The sequence below is a fragment of the Pleurodeles waltl genome, chromosome 3_1 (genome assembly GCF_031143425.1).
Source record: "Pleurodeles waltl isolate 20211129_DDA chromosome 3_1, aPleWal1.hap1.20221129, whole genome shotgun sequence".
Classification (NCBI taxonomy): domain Eukaryota; kingdom Metazoa; phylum Chordata; class Amphibia; order Caudata; family Salamandridae; genus Pleurodeles; species Pleurodeles waltl.
The window spans coordinates 1,209,597,516-1,209,614,530 of record NC_090440.1 but is presented as its reverse complement, the minus strand read 5'-3'; the positions used below and the strand labels follow the sequence as shown (position 1 = coordinate 1,209,614,530).

At 45.2% G+C, this 17,015-nt stretch overlaps 1 protein-coding gene across 1 annotated transcript in view; it reads left to right on the top strand.

Annotated features, from left to right (window-relative positions):
* Positions 1–17,015, top strand: part of SRPRA (SRP receptor subunit alpha) — a 704,571-nt gene that overhangs the window by 44,865 nt on the left and 642,691 nt on the right. Inside the window, exons 2-3 of the mRNA XM_069224516.1 lie at positions 541–624; positions 15,800–15,963. Coding sequence (XP_069080617.1) covers positions 541–624; positions 15,800–15,963 — 248 coding nt within the window. The remainder of the gene's footprint in view (positions 1–540; positions 625–15,799; positions 15,964–17,015) is intronic.

Genomic DNA, 17,015 nt, shown 5'->3' with positions numbered 1-17,015 from the left:
GAAGCTGGGCGTGGGGGTGTCTGCTAACAGTGCGTAAGTTGCTTAGACTTCAGTAGCTCACGATGATTTTCAGTTATGAGAAGTAGCTCTCGCTACAAAAAAGGTTAGAGACCTCTGGTTTAAATGATGCGGGACATTGCAGGATTGCGGTTTGATGCAAGAAACATTTGTTAATTATTTGCTTTTAAGGTGTTTTAAGTGAAGCATGTAATAAGTGTAAACTAAGATAAAAATGAAAACATTATCATGAGGCACTTCTGGAAAAGGTTTTAGTTTTTATTGTAAAATAAAGAACTGAAGTCCAGCTTTTTGTGGCATGCTATTGAATCTTCCAGTGCCTTGCCTGTCTTGGTTACCTGGTAGGCTGTGGAGAGTTCATCCTCCGACATTGTACTGTATATTGTTTCACTGGAAAGTCAATGTGTCTCGAAAGCAGTATTCTTTCTTTGTGTGTTTTTTGCGACATAACACTACTGTAGATTTATTTAATTTTAAACAGCTTAGCAGCAGAAATGTAATTTGTTGTTTTTCCTTTCATAGGAAAGAGGCGGTAACCGTGCCTTTAGTCATGACACTCTTACCCTCAAATATAAACTGGACAATCAGTTTGAACTCGTCTTTGTGGTAAGTATGTTGGTATTATCAGCATGCCTATCATGTGGTGTACAGTACTTTGACCATGTTATTCACTAGGCCTTTGAAAGTAGGGGCTGAAATAAGTAAGCCCACATACCCCAGTTTGCAGCTGTCTTCTTCTTGAGGAAGGATGTCTTTTCAAATGGCACTTTATCCAATATTTGCCATGAAACTAATGGACCGCTTTGCTTGATGGTGTTTTTGCTTGGCTATGTTGTCATTAAGTAACTAGCTGTATTGAAATTAAGTGCCTGTTGAGGTAGATGCTGTGTGATAACCACTCTTCGTGTTATTTAAAAAAAGAAAAAATGTTTATTTTACTTTTCGGTCCTCCCTTAGTCGTGGAATGTGATGTATGTGTAATAATGTAGCTGCATCTTATTTGAGGAAAGTTTCACCCTGAACATATGACCTGGAACTCAGTAAAGAGTTAAGGATTCCTTTCCCTTGATTGAGCAGTGTTTGGAGCTTTATTACTAGATGCTACCGCACTTTTATGCTTCTTCCAAGTTTGTACATCACCTTCACTGTGACCATCGGGTTTCATTCATAACAGGTCTACGAAGAGTCAAGTTTGTAACAATTAGATAAGGGGAGCTGAAGCAACTCTTCCGGGGAGCAACCTACCTCATTGGACAACTAGAAATCTAGCAAACAGCAATTTCTGTGCAAACAGCTAAGAGCTCAAACTGACATTGTGAAAACTAATGACCAGATACCATGTTTATTAGCCCAAGGAAGTAGCCACTTTAATTTAAGCCCTTTAGGCAAGCAAACCATAGCTTTATCTCAGAATCTCGGTTTAGTTGCATTAAAGAGGTGAACAATGGGCTCCGAGTAAGAGGACTTCTCTCCCCATGACAGAAAGTGAAATGGTCCCGATGGCCTCTCGGGAGAGGGTTTGTGAAACTCGTACTTTACCTGCCTTAGAGCCAAGATGGGAGGCTGAATCATGCTTCAGAATTACGGAAGGAGAGCTGGAGACAAAACTACATGTGAGACAATTAAGAAGAAATTAATCAGGGACTTCCACCTTTTTAGTTGTGTGCGCTGACCTCCTATTGTCTAAATGTTTGAGGTAGAAAGGTTGGAGCATTTGTAGGTACCGGATCATTTGGATCCTACAGTAGCCTCTAATAGGTGGGTAAGTGGGGTGGGCAGCAGCAATTTAAAAGATTCCTTCTTTAGGGGCTCTTTATCTGACACAGATGCTTCACACTTATTCTTCAAGAGAGCAATAAGCTATGGAAGAACATGGTGGATCTCCTTTGTGGGGATAATATACAGTAGGCAATCCTATGGGAGATAGTGGCCAGCAAAGATCCATTCCACTAGTGCAATCATATACTCCTGTTCCCACACACGAGTGTGATTCCAATGGCGAAGAGGCAAAACTTCATGAAATATGAAAGGTGGCCATAAAAAGCGGAACTCTAGCATGTAACATTCAGGATTAAAGCATTCCTATTCTCCCAGGTGAAGGAAACTGGTCTTCATGTAATCCTGTGCATGGAGGAGAGCGGACCTGAGTAAGAGCTACGGGGAAATACCTATAATGTTGTGCATACAGATAATACAGGGTTACTTCAAGGAAACATGCATCCTATTACCTCCACAGCCCAATTGTGCTATTTAGTGTTCTGTCCTTTCCCAATTCCCTGATGCTTATTCTAAGCACCCCCCCTCACCCCCCCAAAACATGTTTGTCCTCTTCATTTTTTTTTATTTTTTTTTTGGTATGTTCCTTCTTTCCTGTACTGAAGTTCCAGAACGCATACTGGTGAGGTAAGAGAAAAGGAATAATGGTCAAGGGTTCTACATTTGCAAGGACTGATTAACACGTTCACAGAGTTGCTGTTGTTCCTAATGTCCATCAGTCTCTAGGTCATCATAGTATATTCCACAGTGGCAGCAGAAAGTCAAGAGCACAGGAATCTTCAAAGAGCTCCAAGAGGTGTATATTTATTTTACTAATCACTGACCACTTAGTCAACAGAACCATTTACATTTATTGCAGGCTGCATAGATCGTGGTAAAGCTCATTGATTAATTCCTGCTTCTCCTAGTTGCAGATAAAAATCTCTCTTCGACTGCCCTAAAAGCTTATTGAATACAGATCTCTCTTCCCCATGATTCCCTTTATGTTTCTAGTATATGCTTGTTGGAAAGTACCATCTTTCTTGGCATGTTACCTTCAATTTCTGCCTGTTTGTCAGTGTGTTTTGCCTGTCTCACTGGGGTCCTGCTAGCCAGGACCCAGTGCTCATAATTTGTGGCCTATATGTATTGTTAGTATGCTTGACTGTGTCACTGAAGTTCTGCTAACAAGAACTCCACTGCTTATGCTCTCTATTTACCAAATTTGTCACTATAGTTTAGTGACTCCAGATTCCAGTTAGCACACTGGACCCCCTTCCCCTTACAAATCCCTAGTATATGGTACCTAGGTACCCAGGGCATTGATGTTCCAGGAGATCCTTATGGGCTGCAACATTTCTTTTGCCACCTATAAGGAGCTAATACAAACCTTTCTTCAGGACTGCCACTGCAGCCTGTGTGAAATAGTGCACACACTATTTCACAGCCATTTTACACTGCACTTACGAAACTTATAAGTCACTGATATGTCTAACATTCATTTACTGAAGGCTAGGTGCAATGTTACGAAGTGTGAGGGCGCCCTTGCACTATTAATGGTGCCCCCACGTTGTCCAGGGCCAATTTCCAGGACTTCGTGAGTGCAGGGATACCATTATAAGCATGCAATTCATATATGTAAATACATACATGTAGCTTCACAATGGTAACTCTGAATATGGCCATGTGAGGTGTCTAAGATCATGGAATTGTCCTCCCATACCAAATCTGGTATTGGGATGCCAATCCCATGCATCCGGGGCTCCACCTTGGACCTCCAGTACTGCCAAACCAGCTCTGAGGTTTCCACTGCAGTCCCAGCTGCTGCCACCTCAGACAGGTTTCTGCCCTCCTGGGGACTGAGCAGCTCAATCCCAGGAAGGCACAACAATGCATTTCCTTTGGGGGAACGGTGTTACACCCTCTCCCTTTGGAAATAGGTGTTACAGGCTTGGGAGGAGTAGCCTCCCAGAGCATCTGGAAATGCTTTGAAGAGCACAGATGGTGCCTTCCTTGCTAGGCCAGTCTAAACCAGTTCAGAGACCCCCAGTCCTTGCTCTAGTGCGAAAATGAACAAGGGAAAAGGGAGCGACCACTCCCCTGTCCATCACCACACCATGGGTGGTGCCCAGAGCTCCTCCATTGTCCTTGGCATTAGCCATCTTGGATTCTAAGGTGTGGGGGATCCTCTGGAGGCCTCTGAGTGGCCAGTGCCAGCAGGTGACATCAGAGACGTCTCCTGATAGGTGCATACCTGGTTAGGTAGCTAATCCCCCCCCCCCCCCCCCTTTCCCTCCCTCCCGGGTCTATTTAGGCTCTCTCCTCTGAGTGTTTACTCAGATTTGGTTTGCAAGACTCCTCCAGGACTCATTTGCATCAGCTTCTGACCATCGGATCAACCGCAGACTGCTCCAGGAACTGCTGTAACTGCAACAAAGTATCCAGGAAGGCTACTGTGACCTGCAACTTCAGCTCCAGCCAGCAATTGCAACACTTTCCAAGGTGTGCACGATCGGAGGACTGCCTGTCTTCATCCTGCACCAGAAGAACCGAAGGACTCTCCAGTGGAGTGATGGAGTCACTTCCCTGCTTCAGCAGGCACCCTTCTGCGGCGACAACTGGTACAATGGGTCTCCTCTCCTTTCGACGAGCATGATCCCTGGAATGCAGGTGGTGGACTGAAGTGACCCAGACTGTCCAAAGGACCAGCTGTCCAAATTTGGTGGAGGTAAGAGCTTGCCTCCCCGTGCTGCGACAGTACCCCTGTGCACTGCATCTTCTGCAGCTCCTTGGGCTTCTGTGCACTTCTTCCAAAAGTCCTTTGTGCACAGCATAGCCCAGGTCCCCAGCACTCTATCCTGCAACGCTCGGCTCCCTGAGTTGTTCTCTGGCGGCGTGGGACCCTCCAGTGTAGTGCTGAGGCGACTGCATTTTGCATCCTCTTTGTCCCCATGTTCTGGGACTCCCATGGGTGCTGTCTGATCATTGGAGGGCTCTCCAAAGTGCTGAGAGCGCGCTCTGTCGCCTCAGTCTGAGATGAGACCCCCAGGTCCCTCAGGGGCCCGGGAAGTGCCATTTTGACGCAAACCGTGACCTTGCTTGAACCAAGGCTTGTTTGGAGGAATCCAGCGCCCCAAACTGCCTGCATCCAACGACTTGACGTGGGACATCTCTTGCACCAAGCCTGAACCCGCAGCTATCTTCTTTGGTGTAATTCTGCACATTTCTTCCAACTGGAGAATCCACTTTTGCACCTTCTTTCAGGTTGGCAGGGGCTACTGTTCTACCTGGACTCTTCTTCCACTTCTGGATTTGGTCTCCTCTCTTTACAGGTCTTCAGGTCCAGGAGTACATTGTTGGTTTCTTGCATTCTTGCTTGGTCCTTGCAAAATCCATTATCATGACTTGTAGCGTGTTCTGAGGAAACTTGCTGTACTTAACACCTGTTTTCCTGGGCTCTGGGGTGGGGCATTTTACTTACCTTTGGGGTTTTCTTACACTCCCAGTGCCCGTCTATACACTACACTTGCTTAGGGGGAATTTGTTGTTCGCATTCCACTATTTTAATATATGGTTTGAGTTGCCCCTAGGCCTATTGCATTCTATTGTTTTTTCTACTGTTTGCACTATTCTATGACTATTTACTTACCTGATTTTGGTCTCTAGTGTATATATTGTGTATAATACTTACTTCCAGTAACATGGAGAGCCCACGCAGAAGCAGGCAGCACCCGTAGAAGTTCCGGAGCAGGCACTTAGAAGATCTGAGGACAGCGGTCGACTCTGAGTCACAAAGGAGGGACCCACGACGTCGGAGTCCAACTCAGAGGGTTGAGCACTGCAGGACGGAGTACTGGGGACCCAGGCTAGGCTGTGCACAAAGGAATCCTTGGAGAAGTGCACAGAAGCCGGAGCAGCTGCAAATCACGCAGTACACAGGTTTGCAGTCTAGCGCTGGGAGGCAATGACTTACCTCCACCAAACTTGGACTGAAGGATCACTGGACTGTGAGGGCCACTTGGATCTAGCTCCTGTGTTCGAGGGACCACGCTCGTCACGATGAGAGGGGACCCAGAGAACCGGTGATGCAGTCTTTTGGATATTTTTGGCCTTGTGTCACTAAAATAAAGTACCTTTTTATTTTTGGTAACACAGAGTATTGTCTTTTATTGTGTATAAGTACTTTGTAACTATAGTGGTATTGCAGGAGCTTTGCATGTCTCCTAGTTCAGCCTATCCTTGGCTGCTCTGCCTATAGCTACCTCTAGACAGCCTAAGCTGCTAGAACACTGTCTACATTTCACTAATAAGGGATAACTGGACCTGGTCTAAGGTGTAAGTACCTTTAGGTACCCACTACAAACCAGGCCTGCTTCCTACAATGCTCATTCATAGTTTACTCAGAGCTTTAATCATGTCCACTGTAGATATGCCATTGTGCATCTTAGTTCCATACCCACCTTTCCCATCACCATCCTTCACCAAACACACCATTTAATCAAATATTCAACATCTTCTGAGAATGTTAAACCTATCATTATACAACATGCATGCCCACTTCTGCAGAAAACCCCCAGATCTCCCTTCATGCATGTTAATGCTTACTCATTATGCACCTTATAATGCTGTATTGATACCCTAAAATAGCCAAAACCTCTTCATTATTACAGAAATCTAGTATACTTCTATATGAATCCCATCTTTGATGAACTCATTCTGGACAGTTGTGCTATCAGTCACCAACCAAGCCCAGTCAAAATGGAGGATGACTTTTCTGTTAACTACATAATCTTCTTGCAGGTTACACATCCGTCTTTATTCTCCTTTCCTTATTTTGAACAACATTCTGCTAGACAAATATCACACCTACCTTATATGTTGCAATCCAGTGCATTTAACATCCAGTTGGATGTGAAAAACAGATTTAACAGATTATCTTTAGTATCTCATTACAAAAGTAATGTCTGGGAGACTTAAGCCTTTCCTATCACAGGATTAAATGCATGATAATCCTTTGTAGGATCTGACTTGACAGCACAGATCTCAGTTGACCGATTTCTTACAATATACAAAGAGGGCTCTGGGTCTGCCCCCCTCCCACCATTGAACATTTTGTATGTTTCAACCAGCCTCTTCAAGACCCCAAGTTGTCTATGAATTCCCTAGTTGTGCATCTTCCCCAAGCCCCCCTCACACACACACTTAGGATTTCCACTCAAAACCCAGTCTACTATCTCTCTTTCGAATGGTCTAAATTTGATTGTGCCAAGGGCCTGTATCACGGATCATCTTTATCAACTATGAAAAGACTACAATGAATTCAGAACTGTGCTGCCAAACTAAAGCCACAGGCCCACATCGCCCCTTCCTTGAGGGCTTCACATTGGTTACTGGTTGCCAGAAGATCCACCTTGAAGCTGTTTTGATCACCCACAAAGCAGTACATGGAGCAGGCTCACTTTTCATCAGTAGTAAAATCACCAAATACTTATAACAAAGGAATCCTTGCTCCAGATTGGCACGTCGACTGAAAACTCCAGCATACAAGAGAATAATGGGTGGTACATCTTTCTATGTTCAAGCATCCAAACTATTAAATTCATTACCACCCAAACAGAAGATCCATAGATGATGATCTCATCTTTAGAAGTCTTCTCAAGAGTTGGCTCTTTCCTACATGACCACCATACTCAAAACACATATATACAGCATATGCCTGTGTATGTAAATACATATAATTTCATTATATTTATTATGTTTAGGTTAATGCATTTCTTTGTACAAATTTATATTCTACTTATGGTTTAAAAGTACAGGGAGTGCAGAATTATTAGGCAAGTTGTATTTTTGAGGATTAATTTTATTATTGAACAACAACCATGTTCTCAATGAACCCAAAAAACTCATTAATATCAAAACTGAATATTTTTGGAAGTAGTTTTTAGTTTGTTTTTAGTTTTAGCTATGTTAGGGGGATATCTGTGTGTGCAGGTGACTATCACTGTGCATAATTATTAGGCAACTTAACAAAAAAAAATATATACCCATTTCAATTATTTATCATTACCAGTGAAACCAATGTAACATCTCAACATTCACAAATATACATTTCTGACATTCAAAAACAAAACAAAAACAAATCAGTGACCAATATAGCCACCTTTCTTTGCAAGGACACTCAAAAGCCTGCCATCCATGGATTCTGTCAGTGTTTTGATCTGTTCACCATCAACATTGCGTGCAGTAGCAACCACAGCCTCCCAGACACTGTTCAGAGAGGTGTACTGTTTTCCCTCCTTGTAAATCTCACATTTGATGATGGACCACAGGTTCTCAATGGGGTTCAGATCAGGTGAACAAGGAGGCCATGTCATTAGATTTCCTTCTTTTATACCCTTTCTTGCCAGCCACGCTGTGGAGTACTTGGACGCGTGTGATGGAGCATTGTCCTGCATGAAAATCATGTTTTTCTTGAAGGATGCAGACTTCTTCCTGTACCACTGCTTGAAGAAGGTGTCTTCCAGGAACTGGCAGTAGGACTGGGAGTTGAGCTTGACTCCATCCTCAACCCGAAAAGGCCCCACAAGCTCATCTTTGATGATACCAGCCCAAACCAGTACTCCACCTCCACCTTGCTGGCGTCTGAGTCGGACTGGAGCTCTCTGCCCTTTACCAATCCAGCCACGGGCCCATCCATCTGGCCCATCAAGACTCACTCTCATTTCATCAGTCCATAAAACCTTAGAAAAATCAGTCTTGAGATATTTCTTGGCCCAGTCTTGACGTTTCAGCTTGTGTGTCTTGTTCAGTGGTGGTCGTCTTTCAGCCTTTCTTACCTTGGCCATGTCTCTGAGTATTGCACACCTTGTGCTTTTGGGCACTCCAGTGATGTTGCAGCTCTGAAATATGGCCAAACTGGTGGCAAGTGGCATCGTGGCAGCTGCACGCTTGACTTTTCTCAGTTCATGGGCAGTTATTTTGCGCCTTGGTTTTTCCACACGCTTCTTGCGACCCTGTTGACTATTTTGAATGAAACGCTTGATTGTTCGATGATCACGCTTCAGAAGCTTTGCAATTTTAAGAGTGCTGCATCCCTCTGCAAGATATCTCACTATTTTTGACTTTTCTGAGCCTGTCAAGTCCTTCTTTTGACCCATTTTGCCAAAGGAAAGGAAGTTGCCTAATAATTATGCACACCTGATATAGGGTGTTGATGTCATTAGACCACACCCCTTCTCATTACAGAGATGCACATCACCTAATATGCTTAATTGGTAGTAGGCTTTCGAGCCTATACAGCTTGGAGTAAGACAACATGCATAAAGAGGATGATGTGGTCAAAATACTCATTTGCCTAATAATTCTGCACTCCCTGTATTTAGATATTCTTATAGGTCTGCTAAACAAATGTATATATGGTTAAAATATATATTTGTGTTATGTGTGAGGGGTACATAGGTCACTGCATAGTTAACATAAGGTATTTTAATTATATGCTTTGGGTCTCTGTTTTATTTTTTCTGTTACGATGTGTAAAAATGATCAGAACTGTTGTAGCTATAAGTCCTTGTAGGAAGTTGGCTCTGTATGTACTATCTCATGGTGTGTACAGAGTATAAGGATTCCCCTTAGAGGTTGATTATGGCAAAATTAGATAATACTAATGCTCTATTTTGTGGTAGTGTGGTCGAGCAGTAGGCTTATCAGAGTGTATTGTTAAGCATTTGTTATACACACACAGGCAATAAATGAGGAACAAACGCTCAAAGACATAACTCCAGGCTGATAGTTTTTATATAGAAAAATTTATTTTCTTAATTTATTTTCGAACCACAACATTCAAGATTTGAGGTAAGTACATAAAATGCAAGGTACTTCACACAGATAAGTAGAGAACTTTGATTTAAAACCGTAGTACACACAGTTTAGGTTAAAATGGCAATAAGCTATTTTAAAAGTGGACACTGCAAAAATCAACAGTTCGTGGGGGAAGTAAGTTTGGTTAAGTTTCTCAGGTAAGTAAAGCACCTACACAGTCAGTCTCCTGGGCATACGCAGCCAACCGGTGGGGGTTCAAGCCAACCCCAAAGTCACCGCACCCGCAACACAGGGCCGGTCAGGTTTCAGAGGTCCAAGGAGGGCCCAAAGCCCATAGGTGTCTATGGAGAACTGGGGTGCTCCGGTTCCGGTCTGCTGGCAGGTAAGTACCTGCGTCCTCGGGGAACAGACCAGGGGGTTTTTGTAGAGCACGGGGGAGGGGACGACACAAACAGGCACACAAAACACACCCTCATCGGCACAGGGGCGGCCGGGTGCAGTGTGCAAAGTAGGTTTCTGGTTTGCTATAAGAAGCAATGGAGGGACCCGGGGGGGGGGGGGGGGCACTTAGGCGAGTCAGGCAGGGCACAGGGGGGCTTCTTGGGCCAGCCACCGACTGGGCTAGGAAGAGGGCCACCTGCTGGTCACTCCTGCACTGGAAGGTGGTTCCTCTTGGTCCTGGGGGGCTGCGGGTGCAGTGCTTGGTCCAGGCGTCGGGTTCCTTGTTACCAGGCAGTCACGGTCAGGGGGAGCCTCTGGATCCTCTGCAGGAGTCACTGTGGAGTTGCAGGGGAGGTCGACTCAGGTTACTCACATTGTCGCAGTCGCCTGGGAGTCCTCTCTGTGGTGTTTGTTCTCTGTAGTCGAGACGGGGACGTCTGGTGCATAGTGTGAAGTCTCACGCTTCCAGCGGGAAGAGAGAGTTCTTTGGAAGTTGCTTCTTTCTTGCAAAGTTGTTGCAGGTTTTGACCAGTGCAGCTGTTATTGGGAGTTTCTTGGTCCTTTGGGTTCAGGGCAGTCCTCTGAGTCCTCAGAGGTCGCTGGTCCCTGTCGGATGCGTCGCTGTGCAGGTTCTTTGAGTCTGGAGACAGGCCGGTATGGCTAGGGCCAAGTCAGTTGGTGTCTGTCATCTCTGCAGGGCTTTCAGGCCAGCAGTCCTTCTTTCTTCAGGTTGCAGGTATCTGATTTCCATAATTAATACATGGAAGTCATCCCTAAGGTATGCCTTACGAGCCCTAAGGGAGGGTGCTGTGTAATTGAAAGCAGCAGATGTACATCTACATTTTCCAACAGTAAAAACCTAGAATTGCAGTTCTTACTGTGGACAAAGCTAGTAGTCCCATTGGCGAGAGCAGAGTTTAAAACTGAAACCTCAGCTTTGCTAACTTCTGACTGGGACTATTAAAGTTGATACTGTAATGTATTAAACAATTTGTTACATTAAGCCCAACTTGGTGCCCAAGTCAGGGGTTCCTCTATTGTTTAGTTAGACAGACTGGCACTCAGGACAGAGAGGGGAAACAAGGTTTTTTTCAAGCACACAACACTGACACTCCATCCCACTCTCCTCTATGCCACTAACGTTTATCCTTGCTGAAGAGCAGCCACGTGAGTGTACAGTATGGCTACAACTCATTGGCAAAGCCAAAAGCTCTTGCATAGGCAAGACCTGTTGGATTTCCCTGTGCTTGTTCTAATTTTATTTTTCAATCCCTTTAGGATTTGTTTAAAAAATAATAATAAATAAATGGTGTGCATGATAAAGACCCACTAGTGTGCTTCTCTCTTTTTAAGCTTTTAGCAATGCTACACATTTTGGTGATGCTGTACAGTTTAGCTAAAGGGCCAATATCTCCAAAAGGTAGGTTTATTGGCTTTGCTGTTGCATTTTCTTTGCACATACCTAGACTAAAATTCAAATCTCGGTGATATTGTGGCTTAAGTTGATAAGACACTAAAATATTTAGAAATACTAGCCAAAAATGTACTAGACATTTTCTGATCGAGGCTTCTGACTGCATGTACCTCACCTTGGAATAGTCCCCAGGTGTCAATCTGGATCCCAAAAATCTTGAGCAGTACCTCTGGGAGATGCTAGGTGATGTCAATTGACTCCGTGTTGGCGTCAACTGTAGTGGAAGTGACGTTTTGGTGCCCATATAAGGCCTCTTAGGCACAATGGCACCAGTTAATTTCTTTCCACGCCAACAGCTTGTCTCTGAAAAGCTACCCTGGTCATTTTTTGACCAAAGTTTTCTACCTTTTGTCAACTATCTTTGACATTTTCTTCCCAGTGTGCTAGGGATATCTCTTCTGCAAATCCTACAAAGTTTAAACCTTTCTTCCTGAAGAATGGGGGGAGGAACGAGGAGGAAGAGTTTGATTCCCTGGAGGAAGATTCTGAAAAAGAGGAAAACTGGTATGAACTGAGTGAAACCAGTGGCTTGGACACTTCCCCAGACTCTGCCAAGCTTTTTCCTCCGGGCCCCGGTTCAGAATAGGGTGCATCCTTCACCACCATGATGGACAGTGGAAGTCCTTGACCCTTCAGTTGCATGTAAAGTTAAGACCGACGTCTTGACAGAGGTGCTCTACCCAGGATTGGCTTTGGCTGAAATATTGCTCCCCTCCAATGAAGGCTTTACCAGCCTTCTCTTGAGGGCTGGTCCAAACCTTGGAAAGGGCCTTCTGTGTGCACTGTATTGTTCTGAGAGCCTGGTTGTGCACGCCTCAATGCCCAAAATCAACTCAAACATGTTCCTTTCCACTCCACCAGACTGGGAATCCAAGAGGCTGGATACCTTTTGGAAGTGTGTGTGTTTTTTTTTTTTTTTTTTTTTTTTTCCCCCTCTTCCACCAGCCCCAGCCTTGTGGTTGGTGAGCCCTCCATGCCTCTTGGGTCAATATTCCCATGCATTGTGGGATTCTTTTGCCCAGTTGCTTCTTATGGTTCTCGAGGAGAGCCGAGCTGTCATCAACCAAGCCTTAGTCGATGGCCAGAATGCAGAAAAGTTTGCCTTTCGATGTGGGCTGGAAACCAGGCTCCCTGGATAGAGCCATGGCTTCTACTGTGCCACTTTGTAGCCACGCCTGGCCAGCAATACCAGCTTGTACCCTCCAGTCCAACAGTCTGCCCAGCCATTTTGTGGATGAGTTTGTGAATTCCAAAGATGCGGGAGCCAGACCCAGTGTGCTGTCCAGTCCTGCACTCTTCCCACAGCCTGTCTCTTTACTGTGCTGGACATCTCGCATAGCCATCCCATTGGTGGTATAATCATGCACAACCTGCCCGAGTGGTTTTCAATTACCTCTGACAAGTGAGGGCTTCAATTTGTGCAGAAGGAGCACTCCCTTTTGTTTGTGGAAACCCCTCTGCCTTTTTTCACCATTCCAAGAATAGCTGACTGAGGACCAGCTTTCCTTGTTCTGGCAGGAAGCACGGCCTCTTCTGACTAAAGGAGTCATCAAGAGAGTGTCTGCACCAGAAGTAGGACGTGATTGGAATTCCTGTTATTGTTGCAGGGGTTCACCGTCAACTTGCCGAAGTCACACCTGACTCCTTCTCAGAAACAAACTGGTGAAACATGCCTGATGGCCTATTTGGGCTCTGCAGTGGGATCTGATGTTCCAGTGGGCGTAGTATCTGGGGAATCGCTCCAACCAGGTTCAGATTTCGAAGGAAGCTGTAAAAGATCTGCATTGGTGGCTGACAGACTTCACCTGACTCCTTGGCAGACCCCTGTCTCCTCCCCATCTGGAGTGGACAGTGATGACCAATGCATCAATATTATGATGGGAGAAGTGGAGATCAGAGGACTCTGGTCTCAACCTTCTGGAGCGAAGGGCGATCCGCTTGGCACTAAAAGACTTTCTTCTGTCCGTAAAGGTTTCTGGTTCAGGTGTTTGCCGACAGCACCACACCATGTGGTAATGCAAAAAAAATAAGGCGGCCTGGGGTTGTGGACCCTGTCTCTTAACTTGGCTGGACTGCCAGGACATCTTCTTGGCTGTGCAGCACCTGGCAGCCTCATTGAACATCAGGGCAGGTAAAACTCAGTCGTTGATGCATTGCGGATCACAAATGGCAATCGCATCCAGAGGTGGCACAAAGTTTCTTCTAAGAATGTTTAGAACCTGGGCTGGATCTGTTCGCCGCTGCACAAAGCAAAAGGTCAGCACTTCCACGCGTTGGAGTTCCCAGAGCAGCTCTTGATCGAAGACTCATCCCACCTCAATTGGAAATCTGGACTCTTGTATGCCTTTCAGCTGATAACACTCTTGTCCCGAGCTCACATGAAGATAAGGGCAGACAAGACCCAAATCACTGTAGTGGCCGTGGATTTGACACAGAGTATGGTATCCCAAATTCCTCTGAGTATGAGCATTGGTCCTCCGATCAGCCTACCTCTTTGGGAGGCTCTCCTGTCCCAGCAACAGGGCAGGGTCCTGCACCCGAAACCTGTGCACTCTCCACCTCCATTCATAGAGACTGAGTGGCAGCAGTTGAGGGTTTTCAATCTTCTTCCCGAGGTCTGTGATATAATCTTGGTGGCCAGGCACCCTTCCACTAAACATGGGTTTGCCTGCCATTTGCACAAGTTTGTAGCATGGTATTCCTCACGTCATGTGAACCTACTTTCAGCACCGCCATTGTTGGTGCTGCTGTTTGTTCCATCTTTAGCCCAGCAAGGTCTTGCACTTTAATGGTTACCTATCGGATAATTCAGCTTTCCTGCAGTTCCTGGATCAACCTTCCTGTTCAAATCACCATTTGTGACCAGCTTTCTCAAAGGCTGGCGACACTTGTTCCTCCTATTCCTTTTGTGATGCTTCAAATGGGCCATAACCTGGTCCTCACGTTTCTTACGTGTTCCCCCTTCCAGCCTTTACACAGATGTTCTCTGCAGCTCTTCCTATTAAAATGGTCATTCTAGTGGCCATTACATCAGTTAAGTGGGTCACAACGCCGCAGGCTATCAGTTTACTCTCTGTACTCCAGCTTTTTCCTTGACAAACGTTTCCTTTGTAGGTGTGCTTCCCTCCTGCCAAAGGTTGTCATCCCATTTCATGTCGGTCAAAGCATCACTCTGCCTACCCTTTTTTCGCTCCACCTCATCCTTCCAAGGAGGAGGAGGGATTCCAACGCCTGGACGTGAAGAGAACGGTCTCTTCTTACACTGTGCACCCAGAGGTCTTTAGTGCGGTCAGTTGAGTTGACCAAAGTGAAAAAGGGCAAGACTGAGCAGCAGCAGGCAATCTCTTGATGAATTGTCAATAGATCGTCTACACGAAAAAGCAGCTTCTTGAGGGCCCATTCCACCAGGGCCACTGCTACCACTTGGGCACTTGTGGTACCCATTATGGATATCTACCAATCTGCTATGTGAGCATCACCACACACATCCACAAAGCACAACTGCCTGGACAGTCAGATCTGTCAAGATGGGCATTTTGCCTCTTCAGTACACTCGGTTTTTCTTGTTGGAACCAGTTCGAAGACCCACCTCCACAAAGATACTGCTTGGATATCTATTATAAAGTGAGGAGTCTGCAGTTAGAAGCCTAATTCAGAAAAACAATTTACCTACCTTTGGGAATGCTTTTTCTAATATTGACTATCTAATTGTAAATTCCTCACTGGCTCTCCATTCCTCCTTGCTCTGCGAACTGTGAACCCCAAAGATACTATTAGACACTGCACACTGATCAATCATTTGTTTTTACGTGGCTCTGTATTTTTGGTGATTAAAGTGTCATTAAAGAAAATTATACCAGTGCACCGGGGTGGAGCTTATATAGGCACCGCACCATCACGTCAGATTTGGATGATGCTAAGGTGGAGCAGATCAATGCCAACTTTTGGCATGCAGAGGTACTACAAGATTTTTTAGATCTAGTCTTGACACCTGGGCAGTACACTAAGGGCAGGAATCTACTGTCAGAGTTTCTACTAGAAAAAGCATTCCTGAAGACAACTTGTTCATAAAAATAATTGTGTCCAAACCCTTTCAATATTGTACACACACTCCGATAAGCGTGCACCTCCTGTGAATGAATTTTGTAAGAAAATTGTCTTGTGGAAAAAATATGACAGATGTGTTGGTTGTAAAGTGGTTTGCTCAGTTAAGAACTTAATGTTAATCTGTCAAAATGTATGTGGGAGCTGCTTTTTTAACATAATGATTATCTGACTTCTCTTGTCCAATAGGTTGGTTTTCAAAAGATACTTACATTGTCCTATGTGGATAAATTAATAGATGATGTACACAGGGAATTCCGGGACAAATATCGAAATCATTTCCAACAGAATGGAGCCATGGGGTTACTCAATGGCACGTTTGATTTCAGAGATGATTTTTTGGAACTTCTCAGGTGAGACTGGTTGTATGAATTCTATTGCACCTTGAGTTTCTGCAGGTTTAAGTAAAGAGCCACTTGACTTCTCTGTTACAAAATGCAAATATTTTAATCATTTACAGATAAAGCACTCTGTGCCCCTCCAGCACTCTGTGCCCCTCACTTTGAGCCATTCTGCACAGCGTCCACTGATGTACAGCATGGGTAAAACACATTGGCAAAGGCAATACCTCTTGCAAGACAAGACATATTGTTTTTGCCAGTGCTTGTCTCCCCCCCCCCCCCCCCCCCCCCGCGCCTGCAGATTCTTTACCTTAGACTATTCCTGAGGCGTCGGACAGGATCTGGAAATTTTCAAGCAGTGCCCCTGCATGCCCATTGCTGTCACTGTTCAGGTCTTCGTCGGCGGGGTCCACACCTGATGTGATGTTTAAGGTGCCCATATGGGCATCACCATAGCACACTGTCATAATTTATTTCCGGTCCGCGCCAGTCAGCGCAGATCCGGAGAGAGCTACCAACAATATTCATTTCTTTTTTACTGACTTTTTTTCTAGATTTTCTGTTACACCTTTTTTTGAGATTGTATCTCCTGGTGTCTTCTAAGAAGCCTGCAGAATTCAAACCAGGTGGTTCCAGTCACAGATGTCTCTAACAGACCTTCATCTGGTTTGCCTTTGGTGTTTGGAGCGAGACTTCGACTCAAAGAATTGCAAGGACTGCTGGGCCATGAATCCTAAGGCACTGAATGAATGATCCCTCAAGTGCTGCACCACACGAGGCGCGGTCACACTTGACTCCCTATCAGACGCTCCCATGCACTTGGGCCGTTCAGGGGCTGTTGGGCCTCAAGGCCTCCTGCATCCTTCTTGTAACACATGCCTGTTGGCAGATGAGGGCTCTGCAGTGGGTCCTGAAGTTTCAAGGGGGCACAACATCAAAGGGAATCTCTCTGACGTGGTCCAGACCTCTGAGGTAACTGCAAAAGCCCTGTTTTGGTGCCTGACGAACAGGGATTGGGTCAGCAGGAGAACCTGCCCTTTTTCCCACTCCGAGATGATGGTAAT